Here is an 18,410-nt window from a genome sequence, read left to right as displayed (position 1 = left end):
ATGATCCATACATATATGTACAAGTTCGTATATCTGTACGGATTAGACGTTCGAGTTCGAGTTAGCAGTTGAGATGTATGCATTGGGAAGACAATTAAGACTAAATGATCGCTTGGTTTTTCTCAACACTTCATCTCGTTAAACGGGAGACAAAAGAAATATTGTTTTTTTACCAATGATTTGGTCTATGTATGCAATGATCGATTGAATTTTAGACTTGGCGCAACAGTGAAGAAATCACTCGCAATATCTATATGTATAAAACTTACACAAACACATTTTTATATGGGCAGCATAACAGAAAAAACACAATACTATTAATAATGTGAAAACCTGCTCGTACGGGATGAATAGGTGTGAGTGCGTATTCAGATCGAAAGAAGAGTGACTTGAATATTAGAAGAAGATGAGTCATCAATTTCGAATCAATAACAAGTGCTGCTGGATTGATTCTAATCACATGTATATGCAACAAAAACATTTTTCAGACCATGATTACGATTTCTTATTGATTTGTCACTCCGAATGGCATTGTAATCATCCTTCAAAGAAATAAGAGGACATTACACAGTTGGTAGAGTGTAAAAAATGCCAGTTATCTTTTTTTTTTTTTTTTTAGAATATGACAGCTGTTATATTAGTGAGAGCCACGATTTATGGCGCTAAATTGGGACACTTCGATCATGTATGTACAGTTACAAATTGGGCAAGAAAACAATGAAACAAAAGCCTTTTATTGAAGCAACTGCTTTAAACTACATGTTTTCCAAATAACTATTTTATACGTGTCATGTGGTATATTTATTGTTTTAAATGATTTTTTCAATTTCTTTAACACCGACAACTATAACGATTTTACTAACTTTTGAGAGAAGCTCGCCATTGGTGAGTAAATAAATAGTATAAACTATGCCGTTTAGTAAAAAAAAACATTTGACTTTGTGTGCATCTTTTTTTCGACGCGGAATGTACAATTTATTTAATTTTCAAGATACACCTGAAATACTTATTTTATGAATATCTTTTTGACTATGAAGACATGGAAAAACAGCTAAGGCACGCAATAACCCAATAACTATTACACTGTTTACGTGACCTTGAAGTTGAAAATCATATAAAAATTTCAGTATCCCCCCCAATGAAATCAAATAAAGCGGATTTTTTAACGATTGCTACAAGAAGTCAAATAATTTCAACATTGCTGGTGGTATTCGTTAGAATGAAACACATGAAATTTTAATACAAATGTTTTATAAAAGCAACAAAAAATTATTCTAATTATGAGGCACTGGTAACAATATAATAAAACGGTCGAGGCTCATACAAAAAATATTATACCGATCATCAACCAGTAAAGTATATATTTTCCAGGATTGTTCTCTAGTGACAATTGGATGTGCGTATTTGTTCGTATTATCTCTGATCTCTCAATTGACTCTTTTTTTTTTTTTTTTTTTTCACCATCTGTATATTATATAATCCACATGACAGTGAGAGCGTCTCTGTCTCATTTCAAGAACTAACAGTGAAAACCGCCAATGGAGCTTGACCGATGCTCCGCAACTTGCGGCTGTTTCTGTGCTTGAAAATTGCACTCGCAGTCCCAGAAACAAGAGAATACCTTTTTTTTTTTTCGCATCGCGTTCGTAGAATACGATTATATGTGTATACGTATCGTCAATTGTAAAGTGTATAATTTTATCTCCATTCACAATCACGTTGCGTACATGAACAAAATTTTATCGATATATTTTGGGTACAATTAGTCAGACAAAACATGGATGTATCTATAGTTAAGAATAATGTTTACGAAGCACAAATTAATTTTGAGAGACAACGTACATTACAGTGTATACACTTCATTGTGATTCGAATTGTTTTTTAGATAAAACTCTTCATAACTTATGTATTACAGGAGCAATGGTCTAAGTGATCTGAATTCGTAGTTATTATTCAATTCCAAAACTGTATAAACAAACGCAAAAATAACTAAAATTTTGGAGCAATCGAGTAAACTTGTGTATGATTATATATTAATATAATACTTGTCACTTTTATGATGAACTGAAAAATTTACTTATCAATTTCTATTAGAAAAAACTAAATTTTATACTTAATTCGTGCTAAAAACCGGTGAAAAAAAAAAAAATCAGTCCTTAGAGACGAAAAAAGTAATTTTAAGCTCGTACATAAAGTGCTACAAAACGATCAATTGCAACAAAAGCGCTGCATTTTGCCCTCCGTCTCCCTCTATTTCTCTGAATTGCTCTGTACTTAAATTGTCACACATCCACATACACACATGTACGTACATGTACGCGTAACAAATATATTATACGCGTGTATATTGTACGTTTGCTCTGCTCTCTCAAGAGTAAAAACAGACGACCCACACTGATAACCTTTTTTTTTTTTTTTTTTTTTTTTCTCACCATTTAAGTGCCAGAGCCGCGCCAATGAAGAAAACCACGCGCGTTTCGAACACAGAGAAGCTCCATTATCGAGCAAAGCTCCAAGTGCTACTGTGTGTTTTCTCAGTATACTTTTTTGTTTGTCAAATAGTTTTAAATTGAGTAATGCTTCGTCTACTATTATTGTAAATTTGTACAAAATCGGGTGTAAAGTTCAGTTGTGCGTCTTCGCCAAAGCGTATTGTGTAATTGTCATTTCGTGTTATCTTTTCTCTTGTCCCTCGTTACTCACTCTCTCTCTCAATACTTATTGCGTGGATCGTCAAAATGGATTTTTGAATTTCCAGTGATTTTCCATCACACGCGGAGAGATTCCATCATACAGTGATGTTTTGAGTTGGAAAAAAAGGCAACGATTAAAAGAAAAAAAATCTAGTGTCCGTTTTGTTCTCCACAAATGAAGAAATGACTCTAATTAAGCGCGAGCTCCTCTTCGCGGTGCTATTGTGCGCGAGCGCCTTAAATCATTGCCACGGCGATAAAAGTGAAGAAAAGCGCACTAAATCATTGCAAGATGCGGGAGAAAGTTTTAATCTGTCCAAGGTGAGTGTATTGTACATATTAAGCGGGCCGTTTCATTGTATCGCTCGTTTGAACAATTGGTTTGTCAAGAACATCGGTCATTACGAAAATAAAACGCTCGGTATAAAAAAGAAAGAAGCGCAATGTCAAAATCACCGGGACAATTCATTTTCATTTTATTAAAAAATTAAAAAAATTGAATGAACGACAAACCATGATGTATATAGTTACCAAGGCACCATCGAACACCACTGAAACAAGTAATAGTTGACAATTGTATACGAATGATGATTGTTCATGATGTCGTTTTAGTCTGTTTTTTCCTCAAATTAAAAAAAAAAAAAGAAAAAAAAAAATGTACGTATATAAATATACACACGGAGCCTGCAAATGATGAATTCAGGAGGAAGCCCCGGAGCACAGTCTCGCCAAGAGAGTCGTAACCTGGGGCGACGAGTCGGAGGACGAACAAAGCCCAAAACCCCACTACTCCCAACAACCAGCTCGTAACCCGAGCTTCAACGTACACGGCATTCCAGCTGCCGATCATCCCGGGGACTCTCCCAAGTGGAAGCCCGCCAGGGGACAAAACACTTTCGGAGGCCAAGGCAAGGAGGCCGACGAGTGGTACGATGGAGTGTCGAGCGAGAGCAAGGTGCGCCAACGTGTACATATACGTATATACATGTATTGTGTCACCCGCAACAAAATTAATTATTTTCGCTTTCCCCCCCCCCCCTCCTCTGCCAGAAACCCCACCGGGAAAAGCCAGCAGCGGTCGAGCGCAACCCCGCGGGCATCGCCGCTGTCTACGAGCCATCTACGGGGGCGCGTTGCCCGACGCCCGACGCTACCGGACTCTTTGCCTACCCGCCCGACTGCAAGTTCTACGTGACCTGCTGGAAGGGCCGGGCGTTCGTCATGCCCTGTTCACCAGGCACGCTCTTCAGCCCCGACACCCTCGAGTGCGACTTCCCGGCCAAGGTCAAGTGCTACGGCGGCGAGCCGGCCGACTTTGCCACCAGACCGGACCACGACGATGGCCGGAGCACGGAACTACTGGTCCAACAGACCCGCGCCAATCTCGAGGCTGGCCAACGGGTATAATATATGTATATTTATAACACACACACCTTGCGACTATCTCTATTATCTCGTGGACGCGGGTAAAGGTTGCGCGCGTGTATATACGTATATATATACTTTACAGGACGAGCCGGTGTGCCCGGCTAACTTGAGCGGCTTGATGGCCTTGCCGTCGGATTGCACAAAGTACGTCCAGTGCGCCAACGGCTTGGCTTACGTCATGGATTGCGGGCCGGGGACCGCTTTCAATCCCAACTCGAACGTCTGCGACTGGCCGCACAACGTACCCGGCTGCTCGACGCCACCGGTTGACGCTCCGTCGAGTCGGAAGAACCATCAGAGGGACCATTCGACGGTCCACGAGTACCAGGTGCAGGGCAGCTCGGAGAGCCAACCGGTTGACTCGCAGTACCAAGGCTCCTCGGCCGGTCGGTGGGAATCTCGTGTCATCCCGGGCCATCAGTCCCCTCGAGCCGAAGACGACAGTGGGTACACGTCCGGTGCTCCGAGCCACGAGGTCAATGGCCACGCTCACCCTTACGGCCCGCAACAGTTCCACGGTGGGCCCGTCTCGGAAGTTGATGAGGCCTCGAGCGAGGAGGATACCAGGTCCTTGGAGGCTGGTTACCACCGGGGATGGGCCTGGAGCCAGCCGGTGGGAGAGAATCGGCCGTACGTGCCTCGCGACAGGAGCCCGTACGCCCGCGAGGACGATGGATTGGCGATCGACGTGAGAGCTCCGGGTGGAGGGGACGCCGGCTGGCGGGGCATGGGACGAGGCTTCGAGCAGAGACCTAGTTACCCTGCTCGGGATCTTCCCTCGACGACTGAACGTGAGATTTCCTTTTTCCCCCCCCCCCTTTACTTGTGTGTAGGTGCTGCGACAATAGACTATTCACGAGGATTTTTATGCAAAGATACACGTTATTGCTTCTGCACAGCTTACGTTTGCTGCAACGATAAATGCATGTGTGAGAATAATATGCTCAAATGATTAATTGACACTTCATTTTATTTGTCTTTCTTTCGAGTGAAAAATTGAGAAATTACATTGTTGTATATTCAAAAAAAAAAAAAAAAAAAAAAAATCCACGAGAACAAGACATTAAGGATCAATATAAAGATCTTGGCAACGTCGGCTTTTATGATTTTCTGATTTCACATTCTGCCAATGGAAACAATTTTCTCTTGTATTAAATTCTCGTATAGGTGTAAGCACGACGGTGACGATGAATCACAGGCCATTCGAGAGGCCAGTAAGTCCAAATATTTACAACTCGGACAGCGATCGGTGGATATGGTCTCCATCACCGAAAAACGAAACGATACCAGGTTGATTGAACAGTTTTCCAACATTTCCGACTCACCGTTTGCTACAATACAAGCATTTTGTTCATTTGAAATGATTTTTGTCACATAGCCGCGAAAGCTCCTAGAGGACAAATTTTTGAAGCAGATCGCGGCACGGGGGTTCGTTCGACCGCAAACGGCACGAGAGGCCACTTCATCACCCAAACACCTTTGATCTTTCAAGGCCATTCGCAAACGAGAACTCAAAATTCAAGAGCTTTAAACGAAAGCCTTCCCTCTGCGAGCCACCGGCAACACGTCATGACCATACCACCGCGAAATCCTATCACTTGGAGGCCATTTTTCAACACTCCTGCTTCACCGCGACTCAACGTTACAATGGTATACTATAGTAGTCGTGCTCCATATTAATTACTTTAGTTGCGGACCAACTTGATTAATTCTTGTGGTCAATGCAGATTACTTCCACCGGCGTGGAAGAACCTAAACCCGATTCCAAGTACGAGAGTCCGGAAATTTTCGATTCCAACAAAAAGAAGGAATTCTCTTACATCGGCAATGCTGACGATGAGTCCGATGTCCCGACTGTATCCATTGAGTTGGAAGAGGAGTGGAACTCATCGCTGCCCTTGCCCCCCGAAAAACCAAGCAAAAAACCAATTGTCGGAAAAAAATTCAGTAAAAAACGACCTGAAAAGGAATCACCCAGCGAATACGACAATTTCGAGGTGGAGGTCGAAACCGTCGATGGTACAAGAAACACGTGGAGACCACAGATGGTTTTTAACAATAGAACCGACAAGGACACGGACGACAAGTCCTCAGTTATGAGGGTTAACAAACGTAAAAAACCGTCGTTTCTATTGGAAGTTGAGTTGGCTCCGTTTTTGGATGGTAAATTTTTAAAATTCGATCCTAATGGCAATAACTAATCAGACCGATCAGGTAAAACTCATGCATATTCGCGTTAACGGCTTCCGCATCTTCGCACGATTCTGCACCAGTGCATTTATCACTAGACTAACTTTTTCATTAAACTGTAAAAACAGAGAACATGTATTAAATAAAATGAAAAAAAAAAATGACTGGATGTCGATTGATTGTTGCAGAAGAGCCACCTTTCCCGACTCACTATACTTCGGAGAAATCGGCGTCGCTGGTCGTCGATTCTTTTAAATCTGGCCAAGTTACTCCTTTGTCTGGTCAGGTAAGTTGGCAAATCAAATTACCAGTTAGTTGATATACTTACAGAGACAATATACAAACTTTGTAGATCATCCGTTTGAGAGATGGTTCCCAACCGTCCGAAGGATACGTAGAAGTTCAAGGCAGTCAGCCAGGGTGGGGCGTCGTTTGTGATTCTAAGGAAGGATGGACTCTCACGGAAGCTCACATCGTCTGCAAGCAGTTGGGCTACGCGAGGTAAAACCTGTATAGATGTTGTTAAAAATGTATGAAAAAAAAAAAAAAAAAAAAAAAAAAACTCATCCGTCATATTGGTGAAATGCAATGTCAGAGGTGCGATCTCGGCTTGGCAAGGCCGTCCAAAAACGTCAGTGGTGCCAAAGTGGATAGCAGCCAACGGTGTTACCTGTCACGGCAACGAGACCAAATTCCAGTATTGCAAGTGCGTATCTTGCAAAAACAAAAGTACAATGGAAAAAATTCGTATGATAATCCCGTGATTGATTAGGTTCGCGCACAAGCCTCACTGTAACGTGGAACGTGACGCGGTAGCGGTGCGTTGTATCCCACATCGAGTGGCTCACTGTAGAAACGACGAGGTGCCGCATAACGGAAGGTGCTACCATTTCGCCGAGCCGAGTCAAGCCTTCAGTCACTCGGAAGCTCACGAGTACTGTCATCGACGGGACTCGAGGCTAATAGACATCGTCGACCAGCCTGAAAATGACTTTGTTTCGGAGCTGCTGGTACAAAACCAACCGCACGTCGACTCCATCATGACGTCCGGTATGGGTTTCTCGATAGTCAACAGGACCATTTGGACGTGGGAGGACGCATCGGCTGCCAAATTCAAGTACTGAGGACATGCATATATGTCATTTCTTGTGGGGAGAAGTCACGTGACGGCGCTTGATTCCGTAGGTACACCAAGTGGTGGTCGGGATGGATGGGGGACAAGAAATCGGTACCGTTGGTCGGCACGCGGCCGGTATGCATAATAATGACGAGAAAGTTTCCGTGCCACAATTACCCGGACAAGTACTGCAAGACCGACTACTTCTTCTGGGATGTCGAGGACTGCGCCAGCTCGAACAAGGGCCACGCCTACATCTGCGAAAGAACTTACGACGACATTGGTAAGACTGGAAATCGAACTTGAGGTGTATATAATGTAAGGCTGAAACGCAATTTTGATCCTATGCAGGATGCATGTACGGAAATGGGAATCAGTACTTTGGTAACGCGAGCGTGTCGTCGTCGGGAAGAGCTTGTCTACCTTGGTCCGATCGCGAGGTGGCTCGCTCTTTGGTCGTGAAAGTGCCGGACAGGGACGTGCGAGATGGCTTGAAATCGCACAACCACTGTCGAAATCCAAATCCCAGGAAGGAATCGAAGCCTTGGTGTTTCACGGGTCCCAGGGGCGAATTGGAATATTGCGATATTCCACATTGCGGCAAAATGTGTAAGGAATATTCATTTTTGTTACCTGCAACAATCTCATTTCGAAAAGAAGCACCGACGGCTTCGAGCTGGATCCAAAATTTTTTTTTCATCGTAGATTTTACGAGCAAAATATTGATTGAATAATCAAACCAATACTTATTTTTCGTTTTATAATAGAATTTGAAATTTCATCAAGATAAAATTATGTTTCGCAGATTGTGTATTTTTCTAACAAATGTCAATTAAAAAAAAAAAAAAAAAAAAAAAAAAATGAATAATAAAATCAGAATAATTTTAAAAACGTATCATTAAATTAGTCATAAAATTTTTAATTTTCATAAACTTTTTAATTTAATATATTTATTCACCCCCATGGTGTATATTCTTTTATTTTTTTAAGTTACAAGTTATGTTTCGCATTTCTTTTATCGCGAAATTTAAATGTAGTTCTCGATTAATGTTTTTGAATTGAAATTTGTACAAATATCAATAATGCACCGTACATTAAACATCAAATTCGTTATAAAAATTTTAGTGACCGAGGGATGATTTTTAACACAGAGAAACTTGATGTGATTTAAATGTCTACACTTCTCTTAAAACGAATATTAAATGAATTAAATGAATTATGAAAAAATTAATAAAACAATTGAATGAGAAACTCAGCTACGTACGATTATGGTTTTTGTTTTAGTAACTAAAAGTCTTCACCTGACCGGCACCTGCAAACCAAAGCACTTCGAATGCCTTCCCGGCGAGTGCATCCCTTCCCCGTGGGTCTGCGACGGTCAGGAGGTAACGTATATTATTATTGTCCCAAACGAGAGGTATATATAAAGCAACTGTTGGAACTATTAATATATCGCGTTGTATTTAAGGACTGCACTAACGGAGCTGACGAGCGCAATTGCAGATTGCACATGAACTTTTTCAAGAAGTACCCAAAGCGCGGTCTCAACGGCTTCGAGGTCGAGAAGTGGCTGAACACACCGGCCAAAACGTGCGCGCTGCGCTGCAAAGAGGCAGACTTTACTTGCCGCTCGTTCACGCATCAGTGAGTATTGTTTTCTCAAGTGATTGGCGAATATTTATAAAAAAAAAAAAAAAAAAAATTAAACAGAATTCGCACACGAATTTGCTCTACATGTGTACAAGAGGGAATGTTCACGGTACCGATTTTTCAGCGTCAAGAGCAACATTTGCTATCTGTCTGATAGTAACATTGGCATGACGGGCGCTCTGACGGAGAGCGACGAGCACGATTACTACGAGATGCGAGACCGGAGCATCGATTGCGACGAAATGTTTGTTTGCGCCAACGGAAAATGCGTCGATCGCGGCAAAGTTTGCGACGGCAAGAACGACTGCATCGACAGATCGGACGAGAAGACGTGCACGGTCGAGAAGTTGGATTACGGAATACGCTTGGTGGGCTCCAACCTGAGCCACGAGGGCAGAATCGAAGTCAAAAGTGAGAGCCATTACTTTATTTTTCGAAACTGTCAGGGGCGGGATAAAAAAATATATGTATACGAGTGAACTCAGACGTGCACTTTCGTGACGATTTCCACGAGATCGGAAAAATCTAAACCTCGCGTCGACAATGGAAATAAAAATGATACAGCTTTCCATAAACGGAGGGAGTGTACTTTACGAGACGATATTATGGCCCTGAAATGAAGCGAAAACAAAGCGCACACCAGAGATAATAAAAATCGCAAAGTAACGAGAATAAATAATAAAAAAAACGCTCGATTTTTAAAAAGCGTGTGTCTTTGCCATTGTTTTCTGAATTCGTATTGATTAAGTTACTAGAAAATGCGTATGATCGGTATAATTTTCATGATTTCTCGCGGGGGGGGGTGAAAAGCTTTCGGCAAATGGGGTCAAGTGTGCGACGACGGGTTCGACATGAACGACGCCAACGTCGTTTGCAAGGAGCTCGGTTTCCAGCTCGGGGCACTCGAGGTGAAACCAGGCGGGTACTATGGTAACCTCGATCCTCCGGACGCGTTCATGGTCGACCAACTCAAGTGCCACGGAAGCGAGAGCACCATACGAGAATGCGACTTTGAAGGGTAAGCCTTCGAGTGAACCCCGTTGCGGGTTGTGCCCTGACTCGTTTTTTTTTTTTTTTTTTTTTTTTTTTTTTTTAATCATACAGGTGGGGCAAGCACGACTGCGATCCGGGAGAAGCCGCGGGGGTCGTTTGCAAGACAGACGCCGACGTTTGTCCGATCGACCGCTGGAAGTGCGACGATGCTCCGATGTGCATCCCCACGCCCTTCATTTGCGACGAGGTGAAAGATTGCCCCGATGGATCCGACGAAAGCTCCCGGCACTGCGACGTGAGTGAATAATTTTTTTCCATGCAATAGGTGCAAAAAGAAAAAGAGAGAGATAATTTTGACGTTTCGCAAAAAGGCCCCGTTCGAGTTGCGATTGGCCAATGGCAGCAGTCCACTCGAGGGTAGGGTCGAGGTCCGCCACCACGGGATTTGGGGAACCGTGTGCGACGACGACTTTTCCCAAGCCGCGGCTACGGTGATTTGCCGATCGCTCGGCTACGGTGGTCCTGCCGCGGTGAAAAAGAACGGCCACTTTGGCCCCGGCACGGGTCCCATTTGGCTGGACGAGGTAGGTCGGCTGTGCATAGTATACAATTTTACTTGCACTTTTGATGCGACGGTGTCCAATGTGTTTGTGTGTGTGTTAGGTTTACTGTTTGGGCAACGAAACTCTGCTGAGCCACTGCGAGCATGACTACTGGGGCAGGCACAATTGCCACCACAACGAGGACGCGGGTATTGTATGCACCGCCGGTCCCATTCCACACGAGTACGAGGTAATACTACGTGCGAGACGCGCACGGATTCATAATACCGTTACAACTTGATGAGTATGGTAAATAGGCAAAAGTAGAGTATAGGCTATATTAGTCCAGGTGAGTAAGAGCTTTTGAAAAAATATTATCGATTCGATTGCCGGGTTGAAATATTTTTTTTCAATCAACTGGTGGAAAGTGAAAAAAATTATTTAAAAAAAAAAAAAAAAAATCGCTTGGAAGAGTCGAAATCAATGCCGTCGTTGATTGTTTATGAATTTGAATGTTATACAACTGGCGTCGAATTTTATTTTTGTGTTTTATCTGCATGCTGGTAGTAATTTTTTTAAAATAAAAACTCGATCTTTGCAATTATTTTCATAATTTTTTACACGATGTAATCGTTGTTATTATAGCTGAACTCGTGTTAATGATACATATATATATTTAAACAGAATTGCTTTTTATTTTAATTTAAGTATCTGAATGAATTTTATTTATATTATTTTTTTTAAAATTATTTATCGCCGTATCAGCCAAAGTCATTTCAATGTAAACGTTGTGTATTCAAAAAATTTTATGATTCAAGCAGTGCAATAAAGGTGTTAACAGCTACAGCTATTTTTCTTTAATTTTAGTGTAAGAAAAAATTCTCGAAATTTACTTGGAGAATATTAATCAAACGTTAATATTAATCAAGTATTGACGTAATTTTACAATGTTTTGGCTGCGATTCGCGATTATGGAAAGCCAATCATCAGTAATTACTTGTGTAAATATTGAGTCCCGGCTGCAAGCGCTCTACATTTGTTTATGTTTACTTGCATTTTGGTTGAGCATAATACGCTTTTTTTTTTTTTTTTTTTTTTTTTCTTTACTCAAACAAACAAAAAAGAAGTTTAAATATTTACAAGTTTTTTATTCAATTCAGATGCCAAGCTTCAAATCAATAACACTTACTGAAACAAAAAAAAACAAAAAAACAAAAAAAGGAAATAAATAGTCAAAACGACATTACGCAATATAAAACTCGAGTTGTAATGAAGCTTGAATTAAATAACGTATAATAAAAAAATATCCTGCCTTTTCCTGATGCATACGACCGAGCAGAGCATAGCGGTGAGCTCGACAACTGCGTTCCCAATTGACATAGATATCAATGATCTGCTGCCCAGTGAATGCGGCAAGCGTTTCGAGGACTTCGATCCAGACGACGATCTTATGTACGCGAGGGTTGTTAAAAGCTCGATTGCTCCTCGTGGGTCCTACCCTTGGCAGGTATTTTTGCACCCCTGTCCGATTACTCTCGGACTATCACTTGGGTTTTTCTTTGCCTACTTTAAATTTCTATTCTATAGCAATGGGTTTTTCATGTTTTGTTTGCTTATTTCTTGCTTCTATATTGAAAAATGTCAACGGTTTTATTTTTTCTATTCAGAAGCTATAGATTACATGTCTATTTAATATAATTTTGTTGTACAAGTAATAACACGCGCTGCATAAAAAGTATAAGGCATATATTTACGGGTATAAATTGTTTGCTCAAAGTACAAATTTAAATTAAAAAAAAAAAAAAAAAAAAAAAAATTAACCATTACCATTAACAAAGGCAAGTGTACGAGTTAGAGGTCATAGTAAATCTAATCACTGGTGCGGTGCCGTAATTATATCTCCACTCCATGTTTTGACGGCGGCCCATTGCCTCGAAGGATACAATAAGGGCACTTTTTTCATCCGCGCTGGAGATTATGATACAGAGGTAAGAATTTTTTAAGTATAAATTTTTTTTTTTTTAATTACATATTACCAATGGGCGTATTATCTACTTTTCAAGTAAAACAAAGAAAACGCGCAAAAAGATCATCAACGTTATTGAATTAACGTATGTTGAATGGTAAAACCATTTTTGAAAGTCGAAATAAATGCAGGACTATGAATTCTCGGAAAAAAAAAAAAAAAAAAAAAAATGTTCAAAGCAAATAATTCATTTTATGTTAAATGAGATAAGACAGTGTGAACCGAGTAAATAAATGCATGTGATCAAATAAACCGGCGTATTTAAAAAAAATGCAAGTACTATATAAATCATTCAGTTGAGTGATAAGTCAACACGTTTACAATATGATGACGGGGACGAGAAAGATTTAAATTCAACGAAGTTTTACGTTTTCATTCAAACTGTTAAAGTTCTCCGATTCGAAATGAATTTCATTTGCGGTTGAGTGATAAAAACCGCTCGAATTCAAAGTAAGTATCGGTCAAATGCACTGTTCAATAACAAATAACTTATTCAATAACGAATTGAGCTTAAATTTTTTGTCTAGATGAAGCGACCAATCGAAGTCTTAACATTTTTTGTCATAAGCGCAGTGTCTTATGCTTCTGCATTGCAAGCTGATTGCTATGGATTGCAATGTTACGAGGTAAGTTTCTACAGTTAAATTATTACAAAATTAACCAAACGCTTGCAAAAAATCGTTGCACTTGCGTAAATAAAAAATCTTTTCATAATGTCGATGAGCTTTGATAAACCACACGAATAACATCTTACATATTTTTTATTTGTAAAAAAATTGCAAGCCATGTTAAATAAACGATTTATGTTACAGTCAGGAGAGCTTGTTCATCTAACCTGCCCAAGTGAAGGTATTGGTATTTTGCCATTTATTTCGGATTGCCGAGCATACATCGAGTGCTACCATGGAAAGCCGAGTATTCAATATTGTTCACAAGACACTCTTTATAATCCGGTAAAGCGATGTTGCGATGGTACCCAAAATTTTGGTTGCGTTTTCAACCAATATACAAATAAGATGATACAAACCGCCATGTCTTTTGGATTTACTTTCAAGTCTAATGTGTTGCTGGAAAATAAAATGAATGCGCAGCACTTGAATCTTGCCGACATAGTGTTTGGACTCAATAGCCCAAAAAATAATTGTGGTAAAGTCACAAACGTTGATACTGGAAACATAAATGGGATCAGCATTGAATCAAGTTGCAAGAGCCGAAATAATGAAATTGACGTAAAATCAAAAACAAGTGGTAATATTCCACCTGGTAATGGTTCCGAAGATGGTAAGAAAACGACCACACCGTCTAACGTTAAGTCTGATTTGGATGACGGAAAAACAATTAATGGACGGCCAGAAGTTAACAATGATATTAAAACAACAGGACTTACCAACCAGTCGAAGCAGGAACAATTTGATAGTAACATTAGCAAAAATAAAGACGAATCGTTGAGCGTTAACGTTGATGTAGATAACAGTGTGGAAGTCGATAAATTGAAAATTGGTAAAGATGAGGTAAATGCATTAGAATTCGATCGTCCATCTAACTGGTCACGCGTGGATAGCAGCGTTACTGTGAATAAAGACGACTCATCAAACGTCAATGTTGAAAAGGATTTTGGAAACGTAATAATTGAGCATATTGATAAAAAGAATCTCACAACAGGACCATCTAGTGTGTCTAATCAAACATACATCGAGAGCAACGATCATGAAACTAATGGCAAATCATCAAACGCGACAGATGGTGTAGATGTTATAAATAAACTAGTACATATTGAAAGTCAAGATAATGTTACATCAGGAGTATCCACACAGTCTAGTCATGAAAAATCTAGTGACAATGCCGATACAAGTAATTTGGATCTTGGAGATGAACGATCGCAAATTGAAAATACTGAAATTACGTCAGAAACTTCCAGTAAAACTAAGCAGCAACAAAACAATGTTAATGTTAACAAAGATGAATTATCCAAAGTCAAAATTGGTTCGGATGGAAATGAAGTAAATGTACAATCAGGCGTAAGTAGTGATGGTAATACGACACCAGATACTGTCACGAATCCTAATCAGCCAGTATTCAATAACGACGTTAGTATAAATAAGGATAAATTATCGATCGTCAACGTTGACATAGATGACAACAATGGTAAAGTTAATAAACCATCAGATATTGATAGTACTGTTAATATTTCACCTGGATCTGATAATCAACCTAACAATGACAAGTTACTCAAAGTTGCTGATAGTCTTGGTCTTAGAGATGAAGTAAATAAGCAAGTTGATAACAACGATAATATAAACAAAGACAAAAAAAATTTTGATGTGGATGATGATGGTATAGTTAATAAACTGTCACGTATTAATGATATTTTTAATTTCACATCAAAATCTACTCTAATGAATGACGGCGTCAGTGTAAACAAAGATGAATCGTCAAACGTTATCGCTGATGTGGATAGTGATGGCAATAATAATGATATTCGTAATCATGTAAATAATACATCCAGACATGATAGTTTGTCTGTTGATTCACAAGTTGATAACATAAATGTGAATAAAGACAAGTCATCAAGTGTTGTCTCAAATGTTGATGATGAAGTTAATCAACTATCAGAAATGGATAGATTAAATATGATATCGAGACTTACCAATCAGAATACCAATCGACAGGTTGTCAATGACATGAATATTATCAAAAATGAATCGCCTAACGCTATTGGAAATGTGGATGTTGGAGATGAGGTAAATAAACATTCAAAAATAGACGTTAATACCACACCAAGAGTTATTTGTAAGCTTAAAAAGCATCAATCCGATGGAAGTGTTCAAATAAATCAAGATGGGCCATCAAATCTCATTGTCGATGTAGATGGCGATGGCAAAGTCAATGAACTATCATGTATTAGTGAAAGTGTTAATACTGTATCAGAAAATGTTCATAAGCGCAACGAGCCACAAGTGGACGTTACTATAAATAAAGTAAAATCATCCAACGGTAACGTTGACGCAAATGTTACACCAGGACGCACTAGTCAGTCTGATCATCGAAAATTTGGTAATAACATCAATATCAGCAAAGATGAATCGTCTGACGTTACTGATGCTTCTGATATTGAAGATGAAGTAGATAAAGCATCATATTTTGATAATGACGCAATGAATGTGGATAAACCATTGAATGGTAACGTTGGTACTAGAAACAAAGTTAATGAACTATCGCACTCTGTTGGCCATCTAAGTGGTAGAAAAAAAATTAATAGCAGTGTGCATAAGGATGAGTCGTCAAAATATGACTTAGGTAAAAATGCTGATAGTGATATAAATGTCTCTTCTAAGAATGACAAAATTGATAAATTCGATTACTATGGACAATCAGGCGAGAACGTGAAAAATAGTAAGGCATTGTTATGTGATCGCATTAAAGAACGACAGATAAGCAAGAGCGTGAATTTAATTTTAGATCAAGCGAGCGACGTTTTTAAGAAAGTCAATCGGTTGCAGACGTTACGCGAACTATACGATAAAGAATGTAATACAGGTAGTGATGGCATAAAAAATACATAGGTCACATTGAATATACAATCGATAATAGTAAGGACGTTGTTGTAGTGTTTTTAACGATGCGCGACATATTTGTATCGAACAGGAGTTACTAAAAAAACATCAAATTATAATATAATATGTATTTGGTAAACCAAGAGACGCCGTTGATCAAGTTGCGCATGTTGACTAAAGTAATTCTCCTTCAATGAAACACAATTCGTTTATATTAAAACTACATGTTATTAAATTTTGATTAGCTGTAATAAATCGAATAAGTTATTGAAAACTAACATTGTAACGGAGACTGTAAATATTGTAACTCATTTTTGTCTTTAAATATCTACGAATTCAAAAAATTTTAAACGCTTTCAATAATAAATGCGACTTCACATGTTTATTACAAAAAAAAAAAAAAAAAAAAAGTGTAAGAAATTGTTTTATCCTTGTCCTGTGTGTTAATACGCCCATCGGTAATAATGTGCAATATGAATGAGGGTATAACTGATGATGTGGTTTGATTGACGAGAAAAAAAAAAAAATATATATTTGAAGGCTGACGAGGGAACTGAGCTCGAGGCAAACATCGAAGACTATTACGTGCACGAGGAATTCCGCAAGGGGCGTCGTTTGAACAACGACATTGCCGTTGTTTTGTTGAAAGGTCAAGGCATCCCGTTGGGCCGTAACGCCATGCCCATCTGTTTGCCCTACGAAAACTTTGAATACCCGGCTGGCTTGAATTGTACGATCAGTGGCTTCGGCAGCGTCGAACCTGGCTCCAAATGTTCGTTTCAAAGTATTTAAATCCATTGTTATGCCGGTCGTGGAATGACTCAGTGATGATCATTTGTAGTTGTTGTCATTATTTATTCTTTTTTTTTTTCATCAGCGTATTCTCGAAAGTTGAGGTACGGATGGGTACCGATTCTCGAACAGTCGGTGTGTAAATCAGAACGCGTTTACGGGACGTCGATTTCGGAAGGTATGATGTGCGCTGGATACTTGTCCGGTGGTACGGACACGTGCGACGGCGACTCTGGTGGCCCATTAGTTTGTTTGCACAACGGTATACGCTTTTCCACTTTTCAAAGAATTTTACCTCGTTTCATCGTAAATATGTATACATTATTTCTCGCAAATTCAGGTGCCTTCACTCTTTACGGATTAACAAGTTGGGGATGGCAATGCGGAAGAGCTGATAAGCCCGGCGTGTATTCGCGTATCGCATACTACAGAAAGTGGATCGAACAGAAGATCAAAGAATCGATGACTGGCAGATAACATGCGTTTTTTTTGTAATTTATACTTTTTAGTCAACGTGTATACTGTAAAACTATACGATGCGTTATTAATTTTTATTTTACATAATTCGTTAGTAACATTTTAACTCTTGAATACAACTCCATGCGATTCTAATTAAGATAATCAATGTACAAAATTTCTGCAATGTGTAATATGTGTTTACTGTTGATATTTGTCGAGTAGATCTTATCGTATGCTAACAATTTATTTATAAATGTTCTTTCGACAAGTAACTACAATGTTTGATATTTTTACTAATTTAATTATGTTATAGATATAATTATTTATTCGAATAAAAATATGACCATAAGGTAGGGCTGATTGTTACATCCCTCGTAATAAACATAATGATGGCAAACAATTTTTATACTGCATTAAAATGATGAAAAAAAAGTAATAGCAAAAAATTTTTCTCGAGGTAAAAATATACGTTACGCAAAATTATTGTAAATTTTTCAAGGTATTTCCAAGATCATTCAACAATTTGATTTTATAAAAAAAAACTGTTGTTAGACAAATCAAAATATTTTTAAATTGTGACAAAGCGACTGGCTGCGGGTTATCCTCGAGCGATAACCTTATACACGCATTTTCCAGTTTACGGAGTTTTGCAATATTATGAAACTTGAAATCGAAATTTCTGATGAAAGAAAAAAAACCTACGATTAATGTTTACCGTATCAGCTGTTAGTACAATTTGACGCGCAAGATCCACGCGGCGAGTGATGGCGATTGCCGAGCCGAAACTTCAATAAGTAGCCTCGATAGCTCGGCTTGCACTTCAGTCTATCGCTCGGCTACGTTGTTGTGCATCACGCGCTTGCTCTCTTTTTCGCTTACTTTATATCTCCATACGACGATCTCATTGTGCTTTTTTTTTTTTTTTTTTCCTTTTTTTTCTTTTTAATCGTTAACGTAAGTGGGATA

At 39.2% G+C, this 18,410-nt stretch overlaps 1 protein-coding gene across 1 annotated transcript; it reads left to right on the top strand.

Annotated features, from left to right (window-relative positions):
• Nucleotides 1–3,483: 3,483 nt before the first annotated feature.
• Nucleotides 3,484–18,351, top strand: LOC106641736 (uncharacterized; the record flags this gene model as incomplete). The annotated part of the gene is made up of 24 exons (XM_089596393.1): nt 3,484–3,648; nt 3,744–4,094; nt 4,204–4,912; nt 5,289–5,411; nt 5,500–5,771; nt 5,849–6,284; nt 6,500–6,597; nt 6,664–6,812; nt 6,907–7,017; nt 7,084–7,428; nt 7,497–7,711; nt 7,780–8,037; nt 8,713–8,813; nt 8,897–9,072; nt 9,203–9,489; nt 9,889–10,096; nt 10,183–10,366; nt 10,443–10,655; nt 10,735–10,863; nt 11,953–12,120; nt 12,452–12,601; nt 16,734–16,965; nt 17,071–17,247; nt 17,326–18,351. Coding segments are annotated over 24 exons (5,394 nt in total), but the record flags the coding sequence as incomplete, so codon positions are not given.
• Nucleotides 18,352–18,410: the final 59 nt, after the last annotated feature.

The sequence above is a fragment of the Copidosoma floridanum genome, unplaced genomic scaffold (genome assembly GCF_036245765.1).
Source record: "Copidosoma floridanum isolate Cflo_tuat_1 unplaced genomic scaffold, Cflo_Japanese_pri ptg000030l, whole genome shotgun sequence".
NCBI classification, from domain to species: Eukaryota; Metazoa; Arthropoda; class Insecta; order Hymenoptera; family Encyrtidae; genus Copidosoma; species Copidosoma floridanum.
The sequence above is the reverse complement of the archived record's forward strand: the minus strand, read 5'-3'. Positions and strand labels throughout refer to the sequence as shown.